Genomic DNA, 20,337 nt, shown 5'->3' with positions numbered 1-20,337 from the left:
ATTTTCTATAAAGAGCAATTTTAAACTCTATATTCCACGTGAAATTTATTAACATTGTAGTGTACCCATGGTGCACTGCTCTGAATAACGTGGTTTTGAGAACAGCTGAATGTTTTTCTATTTATTAACTGTGACTCATCCTGAAGTTGCACAAATGCGACAACCATGCAACCGCTGGAGCAACTCCATGGATGCCACTGGGAGTCAAGTGCTGACAGCAGTAATATGAATTCTCCGGGCTGACGGGGTCTCCTGGAAATTTAAAAAAAGGGTAAGCATACACATAAAACAAACAAACAAAAAAAACACACACAAAACAGTACTATCTATTTATTTTACGCCGTCAACAGTAAATTAGATCTGAAATGCGGACATATTAAAACTTTGAATTACTGGCGGGCTTTAAATGCGAAATGTGTTTCAGGTCTACTGATCTAACACCGAAATTTGATGAAATACGGCCACCTAGTGACTTCCCTTTTAACTACAAGGAGTGGAACTCTTTTAGCTTATGGCAATCAATTTAAAACAATATTTTATTTTATGTATGTGTTTTGGTGGTGGGGAGTGATTTGTGATTTAAATATTTTTTTGTCGGCTGCCCCTCTTTTGCATTAGTTAAAACTATTCAGAGCACTTGTATTCATGTACAAGTGTTACTGATCCTAGAGCTTTGACAGGATTAGAAAACAAAATCCTTTTACACAAAACAAGTCTCTGCATCATTAATCCTGTAGACAAGGCTGTCTTTTTTTGTTTTTTACATTTTAATCATTTGTGGAATGCAACGTTTACAACAGCTGATGATGTGGAGCAGTCATTTCCTCTTTTCCGGGAGGACTCCACAGACAGGACTAACAGGAATGACAGGAAGCACAAAGCAAAAGGGCAGGGACGCAGAAGTTGTCTCTTTATGGTGTTCTTACTGACTCTGTGGTTCTGTCATAGAGGTGGGGATAGCTTTAGGCTCTAGGCATTTCTGGTAGAGTCAATAGTTCACAGAGTACATAACACTTCAAGAATAGCAGCATAAAGAGAAGTTTCTATCTGCTAGCCAGCAGGGCATCAAATGCCCTGATGGCACCATATGTAATAGTCGTTATGATGTGCAATAATGCAACACGTGTGGTGGTGTTCTCATACAATAGTGTTATGTGTTACATGCAATGTTGTATTGTGTGAATGACTGTCACTGCAAGTAAGGCACCTAATCTAATTATATTTCATGTATTTATAATAACAATAAATACTCATTCTAATTCATAGTATTCTACAACAGTAAAAGATTAAAAACACTTGTATTGATTATGAAGCGCAATTGTTCTTCATGAGAAAATCGTGTCATTAATATGCTTTTAGTGCAACTCTTTCACTATTCAGGCATTTTCCTAGAGGTGTGAGAGCTCATAGTGTTTACTATCCAACCAATCCATTAGGACTTCAAAAAAAAAAAAAAAAAAGCAGCATGGCACAGCCAGTAAGTGATGAAGGTAGCAGGGCTTTGGTGAAAGAATGGAGGCTATGTTCACTGACTTTTGGGGGTAGTTTCACATTTCAGTGCAGTGGATTTACAGGTTGGAGGAGATGGAAAAAAACTGTTGCAGCTATGTGGATGATTTTGGATATAGACTGGTCACCTTTGCTGGGGGTAATCCTCCTGGATCTATCTCTAAGCCCTCCCAAAGGCCAAAGTAACCCCAGCAGGAGTGCTTTCTCACTGGCAGGGCTGTGACAGAGGGGAGGTTCCCACCAATTCAATTAGGAGAAGAAACACAGTAAAAGCATAAATGAAGAAAACAGATGCTTACACACATACCTCCCCAATTTCCACCATGCTTTAAAAACTGCCCCCTGACCTTGTATTTACATTCTTCTTGTTTACAGGACCCCTTGTGGGGGACGTGCTTGTAAAAGAGACAGCCAGAGAACGAAGAATATATACTACAAAAAATATAAAATAACCTAATAACCTGAAGCTTTTGATATGGAATAAAAAAAACTTGACTATGTTCTTATATTAAAGTAAATGCACAACATAAACAGTAGAAACATTGAGGGTTGGAAGGAATATTTTAAACCATAGCTTGAGACAATATGTATAATGTAAATTTTTTCAAGGTTCAATTAAGATTTTTGAGGAAGACGTTTCTTTTTGTGAGCTAGATTTCCATTTTTACAAAATGACTCTATTCACTAAAACCCACCGAACGTATATCATCATATACCTTTTTGTCATTAATATGAAAGAACCAGTAGAATAAGTCCTCTCAGCACTTATGTCAGATGAGACTGTTATAAAAATTCTTTTTAAGTATACATATCTCTCTTGGTTTTTTCAGACTGGTAGATATCAGTATCTTTGTTTCTAATTTGTTCTTCAGTTTCTTTAGATTGTGGCATGTGTTGCATTTTAAGATCTTTTTGATCGGTGCTTTGTCAGACAGGTCCTATTTAAGTGTTTTCTTGATTCAATATGTCTGGCAGTAATTGGGCTTTGCAAAAAAATCTGGTTAATCACAGCTCCTTTCTGATTTACAGTTTTTCTCAGTTGCTTTGGTGCATTTCTCACAACAGAATTGATCTCTGCACCACTACTAAGGCTCTTCACAAAACAATTAGTGCAAACTGCAAAACATGGTGGATAACTTGCAAAAGTGAGTCACTTCATCAAAAAGAAAAGTCAGTTGTTCAAAAGCAAGTCAGTTGCTCAAAATAAGTAGTCAATGCTTCCAAAGCAAGTCCCTTAATCAAAACAGATTATATATTCATCAAAAGTCAGTACTTATATCAAAGTGTCTGGGCTGTCACAATTACAAGTCAGTACACCAGCACCTTTGGTCACAAAATCAAATGGTTTGAACATGTTCTTATTGTGACTGATTTCTTTGTAGGTGCTTCCCAATGACATGTCAAGTCTGGACAGCATGCATGGCATGTTGAAAACCATAAATTGTAAAGGAAACTCAAGACACTTCATATGCACTCTTGATAATATTCAATTGAAACTGTGCACAGCATTGTGCAACTGGGGAAATACAGTAAATCAAACATTTTACAGCAAACATAAACTCACTTAGACAGTAAACCTTACTGCAGTAGTTATGAAACAAAAACAAAACAACAACTGAAAAAACAGACACTGCTGCATATCAATCATTGATATCTAGACGCTCCCGTCTGTCTGCCCACATATTTGCATCAACATCACAGCGAATGTCAGCTCTATCAATGCATCGGGGAAAGTATCTTCTGGAGTGTCGAATCCACCCTCTGCAGGACTCTGCTGTGATGTCATCACAAGCTGCATCCATAGCTGCTAGCAGGGTCATTTGGGTATGTGGATGCCTGTCATATACCTTCCACCTCCAGGAAGAGAAAAACTCCTCAATTGGATTTAGGAATGAGTGTAAGGAGGAAGAAACTCCATAAGCATCCTGTCGTGTGCTGCAAACCACTGCCTGACTACAGCAGAGTGATGGAAGCTAACATTATCCCAAACCACTACATACATTGTCCGATTGTCACCAGGATCATCCCTTTCATTTTGTGGGATTAGGTCCCTATAAAGAGCGTCCAGAAAAGCCAACAGGTGTTGTGTATTGTATGCACCAATACGAGGAATATGGGTGTGAACGCCATTTCCTGAGATTGCGGCACACATTGTAATATTTCCTCCTCGTTGGCCTGGGACATCAATGGTGGCTCTTTCTCCAATGTGATTTCGTCCACGCCGTCTGCCTTTTGCGAGATTGAATCCCGCTTCGTCAAGATATACAAACGTGTGCAGGGGTTCCCTGGCCTCCAATTCCAGGATACGCTATACGAAGGATGAGAATAAAAAAAGTCTGTAATGGTGTATTTGGCACAACAGATTGTACAGTGTGAATTGTAAATGGGATTACAGTAACATGCATAAATGTAAGTGCTGTACATGGCCTAAACTTTTACAGTAAACAGGTAAAACATGTTTGCATATGTACATATGCAAACATGTTTTACCTGTACATACTGGTGACGGAGCTCCTTCACTCGATCACTGTTCCGTTCAAATGGTACTTTGTACACTTGCTTCATGGACATTTCATTCCGTCTGAGGACTCTGTCTATGGTGGAAACTGATATTGACTGAATATTTCCGAAGATGGTGTCATCTTCTACGACAGTTCTTTGCATTTCTCTCAGTCTCAAAGCGTTGTTTGCAGCCACCATTGCACAAATTCTTTCCTCTTGCTGCGGAGTCAAAAGTGGACCTCTTCCACCTCTTCTAGGTTGTCTGGCAGTCCTTTTTGAGATGCAGATGAAAAAACACAAACATAAATAAGCGCAAACATGCTTACAGTAATTGTTACAGGACTATCATTCAAAACTCCTTTCTTTACAGCATTACTGTATTGTACCACAGCACACTATGGCACACCTGGGCCAAGTCTGCGCTTCAGTTACAGTACGTCTATATGTAAAGATCTATAAGGTCATGTCCGAATGCAAGTCTCCTGTATGACTATGAAAGTGCAGAGCAAATTAGTTTGTGCTGAATAACTACATTACAGTATGCTCACCTGTTTTCCCGACGAAATGTCTGAATAATAGAACTTACAGTAGTTCTCCCAACATTTGGCTGCACCCTTCGACCAGCCTCGGCCATTGTGAGGCCATGGTTTATCACATGATCCACAAGTGTTGCCCTGATTTCGTCAGGAACGTGTCTATGTGGTTGGCCTCTTCTTACCCGGTTTTGTCCTCGTCCTCCACCCTCTTCCACAAGGCTGACGTTCCATGTTCTGCAGTTTTGTAGATTCAGTATGCACCTCATGCCAATCCTGTCTGTTGGTTTACATTATATATATATACTTGTAGAGTAGGGGATACTGTAACGCGATTCACCTGTGACTGGGTAGAAGAGGCTTTTCATTGGTTGCAAGTAAGAGTAACACACACCAATTTTCATTAGTGTGAGATAAGGTTCACCTGAGAAAAGTAATTTATGGAGATTTTCATGGAAACTCCTTAAAAATAGGGTTTTCAAAATGGGTGTACAAATTGTTTGACAAGATGTTCAACAATTTTGAGTGCACTGACACAAGCAATGAAATGAAGACTATTAGTTGTATGGACAATGACTATTCAGGCGGTACAAGTATAAATAATTGTGACATTCATGATAAAAGCAAGGAGATAGTGATGAATAGCAAGTCAAAAGTGACCATTCTTTAGATATTTGTACTTACTCAACTGCTTCATGTCCAAAGGCATTTGCCTTTGGACGAAATGAACATGAAACCGCCACAAGGTTGTGCCAAAACGACTACATGTTGTGGAGGTTGAACTAACTATTGTGCAAAGTTTAATTCTGTTGTGAGAAATGCACCAAAGCAACTGAGAAAAACTGTAATATGAGAGAACCAGTAGAATAAGTCCTCTCAGCACTTATGTCAGATGAGACTGTTATAAAAATTCTTTTTAAGTATACATATCTCTCTTGGTTTTTTCAGACTGGTAGATATCAGTATCTTTGTTTCTAATTTGTTCTTCAGTTTCTTTAGATTGTGGCATGATGTGTTGCATTTTAAGATCTTTTTGATCGGTACTTTGTCAGACAGGTCCTATTTAAGTGTTTTCTTGATTCAATATGTCTGGCAGTAATTGGGCTTTGCAAAAAATCTGGTTAATCACAGCTCCTTTCTGATTTAACAAGTGTGGGCAATTCCTTTTTCACACAGGGCCAGGTAGGTTTGGATAGGTTCTTTCCCTCAATAATTGAAAGCATCATTTTAAAAATGCATTTTCTCAGGATATCAGAAACATGTACACGTACACGTTCATATTGTGTACATATCAAAAATAAATGAATAAATAAATTAGGAGAGGTGCAAATAGTTTTTCACAGCACTGCATTTTTCCCCAAGCAGTTCAAATGCAGAAATTCTGATTGGTTGAATATATACATATCTGTGAAGACAAAGCTCACATATTATTGCTGACGAATGACGTGGTCTTTAGAGGCCAGATGCGAGCTCTGGGGTCCCGTGCAGAGACACAGGCAGGCTGCAGGATCATGCCTCAGATGCACTGATATTTGGCTGTGCCCCTGCCTCTCCAGATGTCAGGATGAGAGATAGCACACAGCTGGACAGTAGGGATTCTGGGATGAAAGTGGTGTCACCCACTGGGCCAGTCCCAGCTGCTTGAGGACAGTGACAAGATCGGAAGAGATTTCATCTCTCTGTTTCCCACCACTGTTCTTGGAGTGCTGATATAGACCCAAAGATTAGATTTTCAACAAGTTATACATCGTCTCCTTAATGTTTGTAGAGAAGAGAGCTCAGCAAGACCTCAAATTAATTAAAGTAGCATTGATTTGATGAACAAGACCAAACTGGAGACATATAAAAACATCTGAGCAGTTATGTGGGAAGAAAGGTGAAAACAGATGATCTGGGCTTTGTTCTTCTCTTAAAAGGAGGACATTTATCCATGGGTCTGAACAGTAAAATAAGGCAAGCTACTGAAGAATGCTTTGAAGTGACAAATAAAAATGTGAGTCCACGGACAGCTGCAGATTTATGACGGTGACAAATCTGCATATAATTTCTGCTAATCACATAATCAGTGAGGCATTGTTCCTGCCTGAGATAAAAGCATCTCCTTTTTACCAAATGGTAATCATATAACCAGAAGAGGGGAGGGAAATGCAAAGCCAGTGCAGCTTCATTGTTCCTTCATGACTTTGAAGCAAGAGACGGAGCACAGTAACAGTGACTGAGAGTGTGTGTGTGTTTTTTTTTAAATAAATGCCAATACAAACCTGTCTGACAACCAGGCATCTCAACATTTGTCAACATGTTCTTAATTTATAGCTGAATGCATTCCTATCAAAGTTATATACGATACTGGGACTAAACCAGTGCAATTACCAGTAGATGGCGCTGTTTCCATTTTAATGATCTTGTTATTGGCCGCTGTATGTGCTATTTTTAGATGGTGCATCACTGCAAAGTGTATGCAGCTGTCAAAACACTCACATTTGGAATTTTATGTTATGCTATAACAAGAAAATAATAGCCCCTTCACAACAGGCGCTAGTGTCCCAAAGCCCTATTATCATTACTAGTGCTCTGATTTCTAATTAGAGTCACTGATAACATAATAATAATAATGATGATAATAATAATAATACTAATGATAATAAAAGAGTAAAAGTTACACAGATTATTAGCACACTAGCTGTGAAGCTCAAATTATAACATCAGTTAAAAGATCTTTTTTCCACAAAGGAAGTTGATTTATGAAGTTAGCGGTGCACCTGCTGAGGACAGTCAGCGACCGGAGCTGCCCTCGTTTCTCCGTCAACTGCGATTATCAGAGGACAGTGGAGCAGACAGACTGCTCAGTCTGCCACTACCCTGGCTGGGATTTTTATGCCCTGTTTCGACGAAGTAGCTAAGGCTATTTATAGCTTCATCCCGTTGCATCCTCATCCCCCTACAGACAGCTATCTTCACATCCTGCACATCAAACCCTCAACCGTGCGCCCGAGGTAGTGAAAGAGTTCATTCAGCCTTTCTAAGTGACAAAAAAATAAACGTATAAAAGTAGTGTGTTTCATACAAGTGCTGCTGTGAAATATTTAAAGTATGTGAGAGCTTTCATAAGATAGCTTAGCGGATACAAACAAAGTATTAACTAATATTTAGGTTTTAGCGGCCAGCTGTGTAAGAATGATACGCTGTATGTTAACGGCAATGAGCTGTACAGTATGCTAGACAGCGAGGTCAGCGCATTAATATTTGAACGGTTAACCGTTGTTCTGCGGTCACAGGTGGTTGTCCTCTAATCGATTGTGAGTCCGCCAGTAAAACTGGACCGGAACTGTGAGTGTAAGAGCAATTCGTGACATTCTTCACACAACCACAATACTGGAAATGTTTTTTTTTTTCCCCTGAATTACTAAGTGACCTCATCATCCCTGGTTTCGCAGACTGTTATTAGTTCCAAGATGTGGGGTATTGTAGTGCAGGCTGGCGTCTATAAATAGACTCGCTTACGAATGTATGATCTCATCGAAGTCGGTTGAAGCGTTAAAGTCATTATTAAAGAACTCGTCAGCCAACCAGACTGCATCACTCCTTGTCACAAAGTAGACTACTCATTACTTAGACGGGCTAATATATGTATAGCTTTTACCTAAGGAGCGGAATGACACACTCACGGGGTTAAGAGCAGAAACTATGAGTGTAATTAGAACTTTAAGTAGTCTGTTTGTGAAAAGAAAAATCTCAACACAGAACTCCGGTTAATTCTCAGAGCTGCTTTACATTAGAGGTGAAAGAAGCATTCAGAGCAGGGAGCAAGCGAATGACACTAATAAATACTCCACTGCAAGTAAAAGACGTAAAAAATGTACATAGGTCTACCCAGAACATGCTCACAAGGCAGAATGATTCATTACACTGTTATAATATTATCAGAACAGTATTATTGGTTCTTCAACATGTGAACAGTGTTTTAATAATATAATTGGTAAGATAGATTCATAGGTAGAAATCAGATAGCCAAGTAAAGTATCTTATGGTGTATCTGAGCACTTCAATTTTTGTGTTTTATATATGGACATTTTGTTCAAAATTGAAAGCAGTATTTTTAAATATTTCATATCGTTTATTGCCGTCATAGGTTCATGTCGAACTGCACTTTGTTTGCGTCTTTGGTTTTCTTTATATATTTTGCAAAAAGGGTCTTTATACAAAGTTTAATTCCAATTAAAATCTTGTGTATTCTCAGTTTTAGCATACACTAAACCCGAGTGTAGACTTGCTGTCCATTTAATTAGTTGCACTGGTTCAGTTGCTCATTAATGTGAAAACCTAATCAGCCAATCACATGGCAGCATCTCATTCCATTTAGGGACGTAGACATGGTCAAGATGACCTACTGAAGTTTGAACCGATCATCAGAATGGCGGCTTAAGTGTCTTTTAAGTACCGAGTTTGTTGGTGCCAGACAGGCTGGTCTGAGTATCTCAGAAACTCCTGATCTACTGAAATTTTGCTGCATAACAACCTCTACAGGGAATGTCTGAAAAAGAGAAATTATCCAGTGAGCAGCAGTTCCCTAAGTGAGAAGTCTGGCCAGACCGCTCAACTGTAACCTAAATAACCACTTGTTACAAAGTGTGGAGAAAAGCATCTCTGGATACACACGTTGAATCTCAAAACAGAACAACAGAAAATTGGAAGAAAAAAGTCGCCTGGTCTGAGTCTTGATTTTTGCTGGATGGTACAATTAGAATTTGGGGTAAACAACATAAAAGCATGGATCCATCTTGGTTTGAATCAACAATTCAGACTGTTGCTGTTGGTGTAATGGTGTGGGGAGTATTTTGTCGGCACCTTGTGAACCTCTTAGGATGACCTGAATATCGTTTAAACACCACAGCCAACCTTAGTGTTGTTGCTGACCATGTTAATCCCTTTATTAAACACAGTTTACCCATCTTCTGATGGCTCCTTACAGGCGGATAATGTATCGTCCAAAATTTCAGATCATCCCATATTTGAACATTACAAAAAATTCACTGTAGTCAAATAGTCTCCACAGTCGCCAGATCTCAATCCAACAGAGCACCTTTGGGATGTGGTTGAAGGTGAGAGTCACATTATTGGATGTGCAGCTGATAAATCTGCAGCAACCGTGTTATGCAGTCATGTCAATATGGACCAAAATTGCACTTTGTTGAATCTATGCGACGCAGAATTAAGGCAGTTCAGAAGGCATAAAGGGAATCTAACCTAGAACTAGTAAGGTGTAGCTAATAAAGTGTGTAGTAGTAAAAGATTGCAAAGATAAACATTTCTCAGCTTGCTGCACTTCATATGTGATAAATGCCGATATGAATCTACAGCTTATTTTTTGCATATTGTCTTTACAGATAATGAAGAACCAAAACCGCAAGACAGGCAGATAAAAACATGGCAACAACCATGATGGCTCAAAAGTCTATTTTATTTTAATAGCTGCCAGTAACTAAATGAAAGTTAACTGACAGTGCTGTGTATGAAGTTTGTTTGGTTCTCAGTTGTTTTGCTGGACACCCTGTCACTCCAACAGAAACTTTGAGCAGATGGCTTTGGTAAGCAGTGCTCTTTCCCCAGGTGTCATGTGTTGACAGCAGCGTTTCAGTCTTCTCAGAGCGAGGTAAAAGGGAAAACACAAGAAGCACAGAGCCTCCAGTGTACACATGACATTTTCACTTAGACAAGAAAAACTTGGCTCAAAGTTGACATAAAAGCCTTTCACAGCCAGTCAAAATGACCCTTCAGCTGTCTTTCCATCTCAGAATATTTATGATATTTTTACATTAGACTTGTTCTTGGCAGGTTAATGCTCACAGATGTCTACACTGCTCAGATGGCTTGAGGGGGCAGGTACCATCTGAGCTGTGTCAGGGAGAGAAAGTCATTTTAACAGCACCTTACACTTAGCCTAACACATAATTTCATAGTACCAGTGAATGTGTTAATGAGACAAAATGTTTTTGATAGAACAAATTTTGGCAGGCATCTGTGAATTATTCACTGGACTTGATAAGTTACCATGTTCAGCTATTCTCTTGGCAAGAACTATTCACAGAAGCAGCGTGTTGCACGAGTTCCCCGCTGTGCGATGCATGTTAACTATAGCAGAATATTATCATTGTCCTATAGCTGACGTCTGCCAGATTTGTATCAGTAAAAATATTCTGTTGATGCTGCAGAGTAATCTGTCAGCTGCTACCAGCGATGACATAAGAAGTGGGAGTGAGCTTGTTTGTCAAAGTGGAGCGAATACAATGCCTTTTCCTTTTTTTCTCCCGTTTTTTTTTTTTTCTCCCACAACTGAAGTGATGAAAGTGATGAATTACGCTTTGTCACCGTGGATTTATTTCCTGTGTTTGTGTGCCATCCTCGACTGACCGTGACAGCGTGAAGGCAGCCTTCATGTCACGCAGCATAAATTGCAGTTCTAATAGAGAAAAAGAATGCGGTGGTGTTTTGTGCTGGATGAAAGTATGACATGACAGAATGATAGAGCTAATCTTCTGCCTCAATTGCGCACAAAGACATTGTAGGAAAAACACAATTGGGCACCTTTGTGCATGGGTATGTGTGTGCCGTCGTGCCAGTCTAGCAATACATTTAAAATATCTCGAGCATAGCAAGAGTTGGAAGAAATTCAGGTAAGCCATTTGCTTTGTGAAACAGCTATTTATTTATGACGTCTATGGTAAATGGCCTGTTGGAGGCACCTGATTATCTCACCAGCAAAACTCAGGTCACAGTTTTTGAGTTTTGCTTCTCATTTACATTCACTCAGTTAAATAAAATTCAGGTGTACGTTCTTTGTACCTCTGTCATGTGAAACAATTTCCTCCAAAACAAACGTTCTTGTCCACATATGTCAGAATACATTAATAGCCCACAATGGCCTCCAAATCAGGTGCTGCCAATTTAATATTAAAGTGGGAGCATTTTATGTTGATTTGTTTAGTACACATTAAAAGCCCTTAACGCGTTCATTATATTAGCCACTATATCATTCGTATTCTGTGACCAGATTATGGTCATTACAGGTTTGTTTGTTTAATCAGGATCCCCATTAGCATCAGCGTCGGCCTTAGCTATTCTTCCCAGGGTCCTTAGACACTTAATCCAACATCCACAACACATAAACATAAAACAAGGAGGGTCTTCCTGTACAGATAGCATTGAGTTTCATAGAGCAAGAAATGACTACCTCAGAAGATGATACTAGAAAACACAGAGTTTAATGTATGGAATAATGCAGCAATCATTATGAGGAGGATGTGTATGCGTTACCAATGTGTCCTCTTTAGCTCTACAGCACATGGATGTTAATCAGTGCCAGGATCTTTTGTTTTATAAGACTTATTTTATTGATTGGAAATGTTAAAGGCTGCTGAGCTACAATATTCAACATTTGTAAGAGTATAAATATTTATAAACAGTATGTTGACATATTTGTGTAACCTAAGAACTGTTAAATATTTAATTCCTAAGCCAAGCTAAAGAAAAAATGGCTAGTACCAGGTTGGACCTCTTTTTGCCTTTTGAACTACCTCAGTTCTTTGTGTCATAGATTCCTTGTGGTGCTGGAAACATTCCCCTGAGATTTTGGTCCATGTTGACATGATAGCATCAGACAGTTTCTGCATATTTGTCAGCTGCACATACATGATGCATATCTTCTGTTCCAGTAACATCCCAATGGTGCTTTGTTGGTTTGAGCTCTGGCGACTGTGGAGGCCAGTACAGCAAACACATTGTCATGTTCAGGAAACCAGTTTGAGATGATTTGAGCTTCGTGATATGGTGCATTATCCTGCTGTAAGCAGCCGTCAGAAGATGAGGACACTGTGGTCATAAAGGGATGGACACGGTCAGCAACAGCACTCAGTTAAGATGTCATGTTTAAACAGTGCTACAGCAATGTGTAGTGCTTTAGAGATGCTCTTCTGCATACCTTTGGTTGTAATGGGTGGTTATTTGAGTTACTGTTCACATCCTATTCTGTCCATTCTTTTATTACCTTTGGCATGAACAAGCCATTTTTTGAAATACTCATCTTCCCTTTAATCACATATCTGCGTGCCTAAATGCACGTGACAGGCTGATTAGAGGTTTGCATTCATGAGCGTTAGAGTCGGCATACCTAATAAAGTGGCCAGTGAGTGTAGTGACATATATATATATGTATATGTGTCTGTTTTTCTTTTAAGATAGGCAGGATTTGTAGTCTAATTGTCATGAGCCTATGTTGAATGCTTAAAAGCTACATCAAAAACAGGCACTGTTGTAGGTCTGTTTGAGGCTGTCACGTGTAAAAAATCTGTAAATCATGCCTCACAAGTTTGTCATGATTTACATATTTCAGAAGTCGGGGGACATTTATGTAATTCTGCTGGATCCAAAAAGCCTTAAAAACAGCATTAGTAATTTTTACCCAGTCGCCAGTGGCAGTCAGCATAATGTCTTCTTTAGCAGCATTTCACACTTGGAAATAAGCTCTCATTTCATCCATCATTCCACTCATAATGACAGATGAACCATAATTATGTAATTTCGCCAATGACTGCAGTTACAGAAACACTTAAGCAATTCCTAAAAACACACACCAAGTGACATGTGTTTCTTAACCATACACCTCTCATGATATGTTTCTCAGCTTCATGATGGCCATGCCTGTTGACACCCTTAAACTATTTTTGTGTGGTCCAGGATCTATTATTGGCTTTGGCTGTAAGTGCTTTCTGTTCCATAACAAGATGAATCCCCAACATGGCATTAGGTTACCAGGCAACAGTGTACACTCGACTGCTCGCTTATAATTTTCTTTGTATAGTTAGGATGTTTAATAGTAAGTGACTACATGACAGTGTGCCAAATTTAACCACTGGTAGCAGAACCCGTAGAGCCTGATGTATGTCAGGAGGCATAGAGGCGAGCGGGCTATATTTGGCTGCTATGTTCCCTTCAAAGAGACGAGTTCTAGGCCTGGACTTGACATTTCTCTTAGACTGGAAAAAATGGGTTTGGGTCAGTGAGTTTTCGTGGGAGGAGGGGTGTTGTTGATGCCCAGAGGAAGGTGCCGCTCTCTGTTCTGCAGCGGCTCATTGTTAAAATCAGCACAGTCTTTATTAAACAAAAGGTTGTGAGGGCTTGCCAGAGGATTAGTATTGCTTGAATCTACATAAGGTACATATAAGAACAAGAGCATCAAGGTCAATAGCTTATTAGCTTCTTTCTTACATTTTCACTTGAAACAGGACTATTTCTCTTGGTTATTGAAAAGATTAAGACAGATTGCATCATGAATGGAAGGTGTCAGTGTACAAGGCATATCCTTCAGCTGCTCAGGAGTTGTGCCTCATTATATTAGGAACAATGCTCGCAATGTTAGAAGACAGTCAGAAAAGATCTGCCAAGGAATCACAATGAGCAGCTGTGGCCGCACCTTATGAGATTGTTTTTATAGCCTACTTGAAGCCTGTAAAGAGTCTCATCATCTGAATATTGAACAAACCTAACAGACCCCCCCCCACCCCCGACAACCCAAGTGATGTGACATTATAGTTTTTATTGGCCGAAAGTTCTGTTTTTCATTAGCCTCTTCTCTTTGTGCTTTGTGCTGTATGTGTTTTGAGGTTAAACAGAATAATGTGGAGGACAGTCCTGGGCTTTATCTTAGTGTGTTGTCATGAAAATGAAATGGAGAGTCTTATTCACACCTTTATTTATTTTGCTGCTCTTGGCTGCTGTTCCAGTGTGTGCCTGAGAAGACCGGACGCTGTGCAGACAAACTGAATGTAGCCCACAAAATCCATCTCCAAAGTGCGTTTTTCCTCACTCGCACTCTTAGGGTCTTGTTTCTATTATTTATTTAATTTGCTGTTTCAGGTCATTAACAACAACTCCAGTCAATGCATGACATTCCCAGGAAACATTTAAATCACTTTCAAGTCAAAAGCCTAATCTGCATACACAGAATTATAAATATAACTCTTGTTCAGTCAAAAGAAACATACCGATTCTCTTATATGTGTGGAAAAGTCTCACAGTGCCGATCTAGGGCCAGGACTGAATAAGTAGTGGAGTATGTGTGAGGAATATTTTTCTCTCTTTATAGTAAGAGAGCTCTAACCCAGAGGGAGAGTACAGCTCCTGTTGTAGCAGAGATACAGAGCTTTGGTGGGTTTAGCCTGCTGTTCTCAGTGTTGTTCATCCAGCCCCACTGTAGACCCCTAGGCTCTCTGGGGGATCCTACTTCCATTTATTTTCACTTCTTGTCTAAAAGGAGTTGGAGATATGAATCATTCATGTCTCTGAGAGGCCTCTTGTGTGGATGAAAAATTGGGAAATTTAAGGCTCCTGCCTCGAGTATTTAAGATAGATTAATATGCAGCGCTTTCTGTCAGTGTCCTGCTTTTTTCTCCTTACAGACATTTTAATTCTTTGGTTGAAGTCCGTTAAGTAGGGCTTTTGCCGGTCTTGTTTTGTTGCTCTTTACTTGTCTGCGTCTCAGTACAGCCAATGACAGGTGCTATAGACAGTGTCCCTGCCCTAACACGATACAGGACTTTGAGAGCTTTGAGGTGAAATCAGTAAATGTGATGAATGCAATGTGTGCCCGGCCTCACGGACAGATTGTCACTAATCTGTCACAGGGGTGAGGATGTTTACCTTGATGGCAAAACCAAGAGTTCACAAGCCTGGTAGTTGTCAATCCTTGCCATTGCATCAACTTATGCAGGTGAAAATGGCCTACCATATCTCATATTTAAACATCTCTTTGTTGTTTCCTTTCATGTGCGGGTACCCATCCTGCTAGTGACAGGTCTACAAGAGTTCATAGCCACAACCCCCTCCCCATGAAATGTGCTGAACAAACGGAGCCAGGAATTACACAGAGATTGGACACACTGGCTGTATATCTAAGTAAAGCCCACATAAAGGTCTTGGTAGTCACATAGGTGTGAAAGGGTTAAGAGCCCATCTGTTTCCAAAACAGAAAATTCTTACCCCCTTTGAGTTGACAACCTTAGAGCATCCTCTAAATGATCCCTTTTAGCATCAAGTAGTATTATCTCAGAAGAGTTGCTCTAAAAAGGGAGGCTTAAAGGCAACAGAAAAAGGGAGTTTTATTCACACCCTTTAGATGCATTTAAAAGAACAGAGTAACATCAATGAATAGCATATTGCACTAGAACGGGGAGCAAAAAAAAGCAAAATGATGCTATGAATGCCTGGAGTTTTTTCTTTCTACCGGGTCTGTTTTGCTCTTTTAATAGCAGGAATCTCCACACTTTGTAGTTCAGAAGAAAACATCAATGTTCACTTCATTATATCTTTTATTTAAATTTTTTTTTTTGTTACACACACAGCTTCAAAGAGGTCGCATAGCTGTAACAGCTTTTGTTTTGTGCTGGGATTTTTTTTTTTAACATATTTTATGAAAGAGGCAGCCAAAGCTTGTTAGGCTCTGTGTTATTGAAGCGGCTGGGTTGAAAAGTCATTTTGGTCATTGGATCTGAGATGAAAGGAAAAGGTCGGGAGTGATGCGGTCACTCCCAGCAGGATGGCAACACTATGGAGAAGTGTGGAGAAGTGTGGATGAGTGTATGCAGGTATGCAGGGCTGTCTGTTTGTCTGCAGATGAGTGTTTGTTTGCACTGGATCTTGACTTGTATGTATGTAGAGGACCTCTGTGGTGACTCTGCCTGTTTTCTCGGTTGTGTGTTGGCGTATTTGTCTTTGTTGTCCTTGAAAATTGCTTTGGGAAGTTCACAGTTATATACCTAGCATCTCTGACTATTCTTGCTTTCTACATTTCTTGTCTCTGTTCTCAATCAACCTGCAGGGTGCACTGTTGCTGAAGGATCCACCGGGAGGTTTTTACCCCACTTGGACAATGTCCCACAATCACAAGCCTTAGTTACGGCTTGATTTTCCAGTCACAACCAAACTGATGAGCCCAAAAGAACAATGAAATATGAAGAACTGATTTAGAGAGGAAAGGATAAGAAATTTGTAATATCATCTTTATTACAAACCATGTAATTACACAGACTACAACACGTTGTGTTATACACGAAGATAAAAAAAAACAATCGAAAAAATATAGAGAGGAGATTTAAAACAGAATGAGAGTAAATACTCATATTACACAACACACACATGCACACCAATGTAGCACAAACAAGTGAGATGACCCCTGAACTATTTCTTTGCCTCCCAGGGGAGAGAGGAAATAGAAACCCGTGTGACTCGTTTGGACATTCTCATAGGAAGCACAAGGTATAATACTGTTCTTACAGTGTACTTATGAACATGAGTCTTTATCTTTAGCTGCATGAAATGAGCAAATACATAAATAAATGGATGCAAATATTGCACTTTGCCATGGTGAAATAAATGTATATGAATATGATGTTGTAGTAGAGGAAGAAGCTACTTTCGACTGCTCCCTTATTCACAAGGGGTCGCCACAGCGGGTAGCTCCGCATGTTTGATTTAGCAGAGCGTTTTCAAATGCCGGACGCCCTTCCTGAAGCAACCCCAAAGGGATTTGTGTCTTCCCCTGGGATCGAACAAGAGATCTTTTGCTTGTTATGCGAATGTGTAAACCGCTATGATATGATGTACAACATGATGTGTTATACACAAACACAGAAATGCAGGGTCACCTGAGCAAAAGCATTTAAAAATACATGTGGAGCCCCTCTAGCTTTATGCATATAAAGCAGCCCGGACATTAACATTGCAACAGAGGTGGTTTATGCACCGTGGGGCATTTCCTGGTATGCAGAGCTCTACCTTTATAATCAGAGGAAGAGCTATTTTTCAGAGGTATTGTTGTGTCTGAGACCTTTGAGACACCACAGGAGGAGAGTACTGGAGCTGTTCTGCGGTCAAGTAAAGAAGTGATGGCGTAGGTGGAAGTGGCTTGGACAATAAGCGTCAGCCCTCCCTTCCCCATAGTAAAGTGGATTTCCTGTTGCACTTTTTTCAGGTGGACCTTTTAAAATGCATGAATGAGGTTTAGTTGGATTCTTTTAAATGTCATCGACAAATCCAGTCACGCAGAGCGCTTTATTTAACAACATCCATTTTACTGTGTTATCAAGATATTCCTCGATGTGCGTGTTTTTATAATGCTCGTGTCTCAGAAGTGAGATTTGTCCCTTAAAAATAAAATTGCGAGTGAAAACCGTCTGTACTTTTTCTGTGACTGAAATAACTCTGCTGATAATTTGCCAAAGGACAAGCAGGCCCGATAAAATGTGTTTTCTCAAAAGCAGTGGCGATAGCAAAAAAATATATATTTTGTTATCATATTAAGAATAATAGCTCCAAGGCAACTTGGGGGATGATGCTATGATTATCCACTCATAAATGGGCTTGACTAGCAGGATGTGGATTAGAAGGATGCCTCTGAACAGACAACCTTTGTTTTTATTAATCCCTGAGGGATTTTCTAAGGTCAGCTAAACTTGGCTGTATTCCATCAGAGTCACATGTGTGCACTTGGGCCTTGTGTTTGTGTGATACAGATGCCACATTTGACTTCTGCAGGCTTTTCAGTGATGTAGGTCTGAAAGCCTCTGATGCAATGATTCTACCCAGTATGGTTCCAGGCAAAAAAGTGCCCTTTCATATTTATTAGTTAACAGTGCACTAAAATGCCAGCTGACATTAAGAGTTGTCTTTCAGAAGGTCTAATCAATGCTAAGCCTGTTGATGTAACAATTTTCTTAAAGGATCAATGGTTTGTGTTAATATGAGGGATGGTGCTTGGCAAAAGAAACAAAGGAGAACATAAAGCGGGCTTGTCATGAGTACATGTAGGATGGAAGCTGTACAACAACAACATAGTCAATTTGATACAAACAGTGGATCAATGGTTTCCAGCAGAGATGAGCACATTGATCAGTAAAAGTACTGAGAGCAGCCCTCTGTTTCCAGTGTGCCTTTGTGGTACACGTCTATTTTTAGAAAGCCTGTGGCAGCAGATGAAGGCATGGCATCAAGGACCTATTCAAAGTTTGAAAGTAAACTGACCTCAATGTCAGCTCACAATAAACGGATGCTTTGAAATTGTGTTTTTGCCTTTTATCGTTCAGTCTGCTCTTACATCTCAGATAGAGGGTTCGCATTTCTCAGACTTTCTTCTTCTCTCTTTTTTTTTTTTTTTACTTCTCTCTGTTTTCTTACACTTCCATCACAGAAGTACCTTCCAATATATCTAAACTGTGTTCTCGTCAAAAAAACCCCCCAACTTACATTTTAGACGATCGACTATGTCCACATAAGGAGGTAGATGAAGTGATGGAGGCATAATATGCAGGATTTTTTGACACTATACATATATATCTATATATCTATATCTATCTATCTATCTATATATATATATTGCATATATGTTTATATTATTTATATTATATTTGAGTTAAGAGTTTTGCTTTAGCTTTGTGTTTGGTTAGATCAAGAAAATAGTTGTTTGGCGATGGATTCCACCGTGTCTAATATATGATTGGCTGCTTGAAAAATCAATAAACATAAATGCTGATTGCAAAAAAATATGTTTTTTACAAACACAGTGCAGATGAAGACAAGTTTACTTCAAAATCTAGTTGAAAATGCAGTTTAGTTGTCTGGATCGTACAGAGTCTTCACATGAAATGCAAAAACTGCATGTCTGTTTTTGTGTTTGGAGCAGCACTGCCAAACTTTGTCGGCAGTGTTTCAACATTAACTGCTAAACATAACCGCCTTTCAATGCTTTTCATGTTATTCGATCCAACCTGTTAAGTGCAACCTATATCACCCTGAAAAGTCCAACAGGAAATTCCACAGGAAGCCAGACAAAATAACCCAATAAAAGCAAGAGCACCCAGAATCATTAGTGGGGAAACATGCTCGCATAACTCACCCAGATGTACAGGCTAATTGGATTTTACCTTCAAATCAGCAGTTGTATTGCCTTTGTGCTTTTATGAGACTGGCTACAGGGTAAAGGGAAAATGGGCTGTTTTGAAGTGACAAAACTTCAACCCTGGCTTTCAGCTGGGACATTTTCTGAGGTCTGAGTATGCTGCGCTGCTCATGTGGAGACTGGCATGAGTCTATAAATTGATCTAGGATTTCTTCCACAGTTAGCAATGGTGACTCATCAGGGACTGACGTATGGAGGGTGGTGAAGTAATTGGTGTGGAGAGGTAATTTCCCTCATATACCAGGGGTGCCCTTGGAGCTGCGTGGTGGCCACTAGAGAGACGAAGCTCAGGGGAGAGGGTGGTGCCATTGAGGTGCATGGTAACTTATGAGAAGTTGCTGTTATTATGCAACTCCTCTCTGGGGAGGAGCATCCCCCTCTGAATGGAGAAATAAGCACTCGACAATGATAACATCCGCCACAGTCCTCCCAAGGTGACATGATGAAATCTGAACCATTGCAGGCAGGAAGCCAGGGAGGTGGGTAAAATGAATTTTAGAGTTTATCGATTAAGATCATGGAAGAGTGCTTGGATATCCACTGTGTAATCAGATTATTTAACAGTAGATGACCCCCGCCCCCACCGCTACCACCCCCACTGAGCTGCATGGTTGCCTTTGAAGTTCAAAGAACAGAGAACAACAAAGCAAACCTGACTCATTCCTTCCCACACGCAGGTCATCCTCTGTTAAGGAGAATAAGACATTTCCTAGCCAGATCAAATTAGAACGAGTGAGCCTCGTCCACCTCCCATGTCTGTTGCAACACTTTACTTCTGCTCCCTTCTTT

At 39.8% G+C, this 20,337-nt stretch overlaps 2 protein-coding genes across 4 annotated transcripts in view; one reads left to right on the top strand and one right to left on the bottom strand.

Annotated features, from left to right (window-relative positions):
- The first annotated feature begins 7 nt into the window (after window positions 1-7).
- The window catches only part of hdac9b (histone deacetylase 9b), a 44,498-nt gene continuing 24,168 nt past the window's right edge, over window positions 8-20,337 (top strand). Inside the window, exon 1 of the mRNA XM_005472456.3 lies at window positions 8-271. The gene's annotated coding sequence lies outside the window, so the exon portion shown is untranslated. The remainder of the gene's footprint in view (window positions 272-20,337) is intronic.
- On the bottom strand, window positions 2,536-5,386 carry LOC109204212 (uncharacterized). Of its 3 annotated transcripts, none has more exons than XM_019364754.2 (3): window positions 4,560-5,386; window positions 4,000-4,282; window positions 2,536-3,817 (listed from the first exon to the last, which is right to left on the bottom strand). In XM_019364754.2, the coding sequence occupies exons 1-3, from the start codon at window positions 4,811-4,813 to the stop codon at window positions 3,395-3,397; spliced, it is 960 nt and encodes a 319-aa protein (XP_019220299.1). In that variant the 5' UTR covers window positions 4,814-5,386; the 3' UTR covers window positions 2,536-3,394. The 3 variants fall into 3 exon arrangements, with proteins under 3 accessions (XP_019220299.1, XP_019220302.1, XP_019220300.1); XM_019364757.2 differs by having other exon boundaries at window positions 2,536-3,313; XM_019364755.2 differs by having other exon boundaries at window positions 4,598-5,386.

This window comes from Oreochromis niloticus, linkage group LG11, assembly GCF_001858045.2.
Source record: "Oreochromis niloticus isolate F11D_XX linkage group LG11, O_niloticus_UMD_NMBU, whole genome shotgun sequence".
NCBI lineage: Eukaryota > Metazoa > Chordata > Actinopteri > Cichliformes > Cichlidae > Oreochromis > Oreochromis niloticus.
Note: the sequence above shows the minus strand (reverse complement) of the source record. Positions and strands in the feature narration are given on the sequence as shown.

Bases quoted from the DNA above. Each gene is read 5' to 3' on its own strand.
- LOC109204212 (XM_019364754.2), bottom strand. From the start codon at position 4,813: ATGAGGTGCATACTGAATCTACAAAACTGCAGAACATGGAACGTCAGC. The intron at 4,283-4,559 runs GTGAGCATACTG...CATCTCAAAAAG, and splicing joins ACATTTCGTCGGGAAAACAG to GACTGCCAGACAACCTAGAA. The intron at 3,818-3,999 runs GTAAAACATGTT...TCCTTCGTATAG, and splicing joins TCCGTCACCAGTATGTACAG to CGTATCCTGGAATTGGAGGC.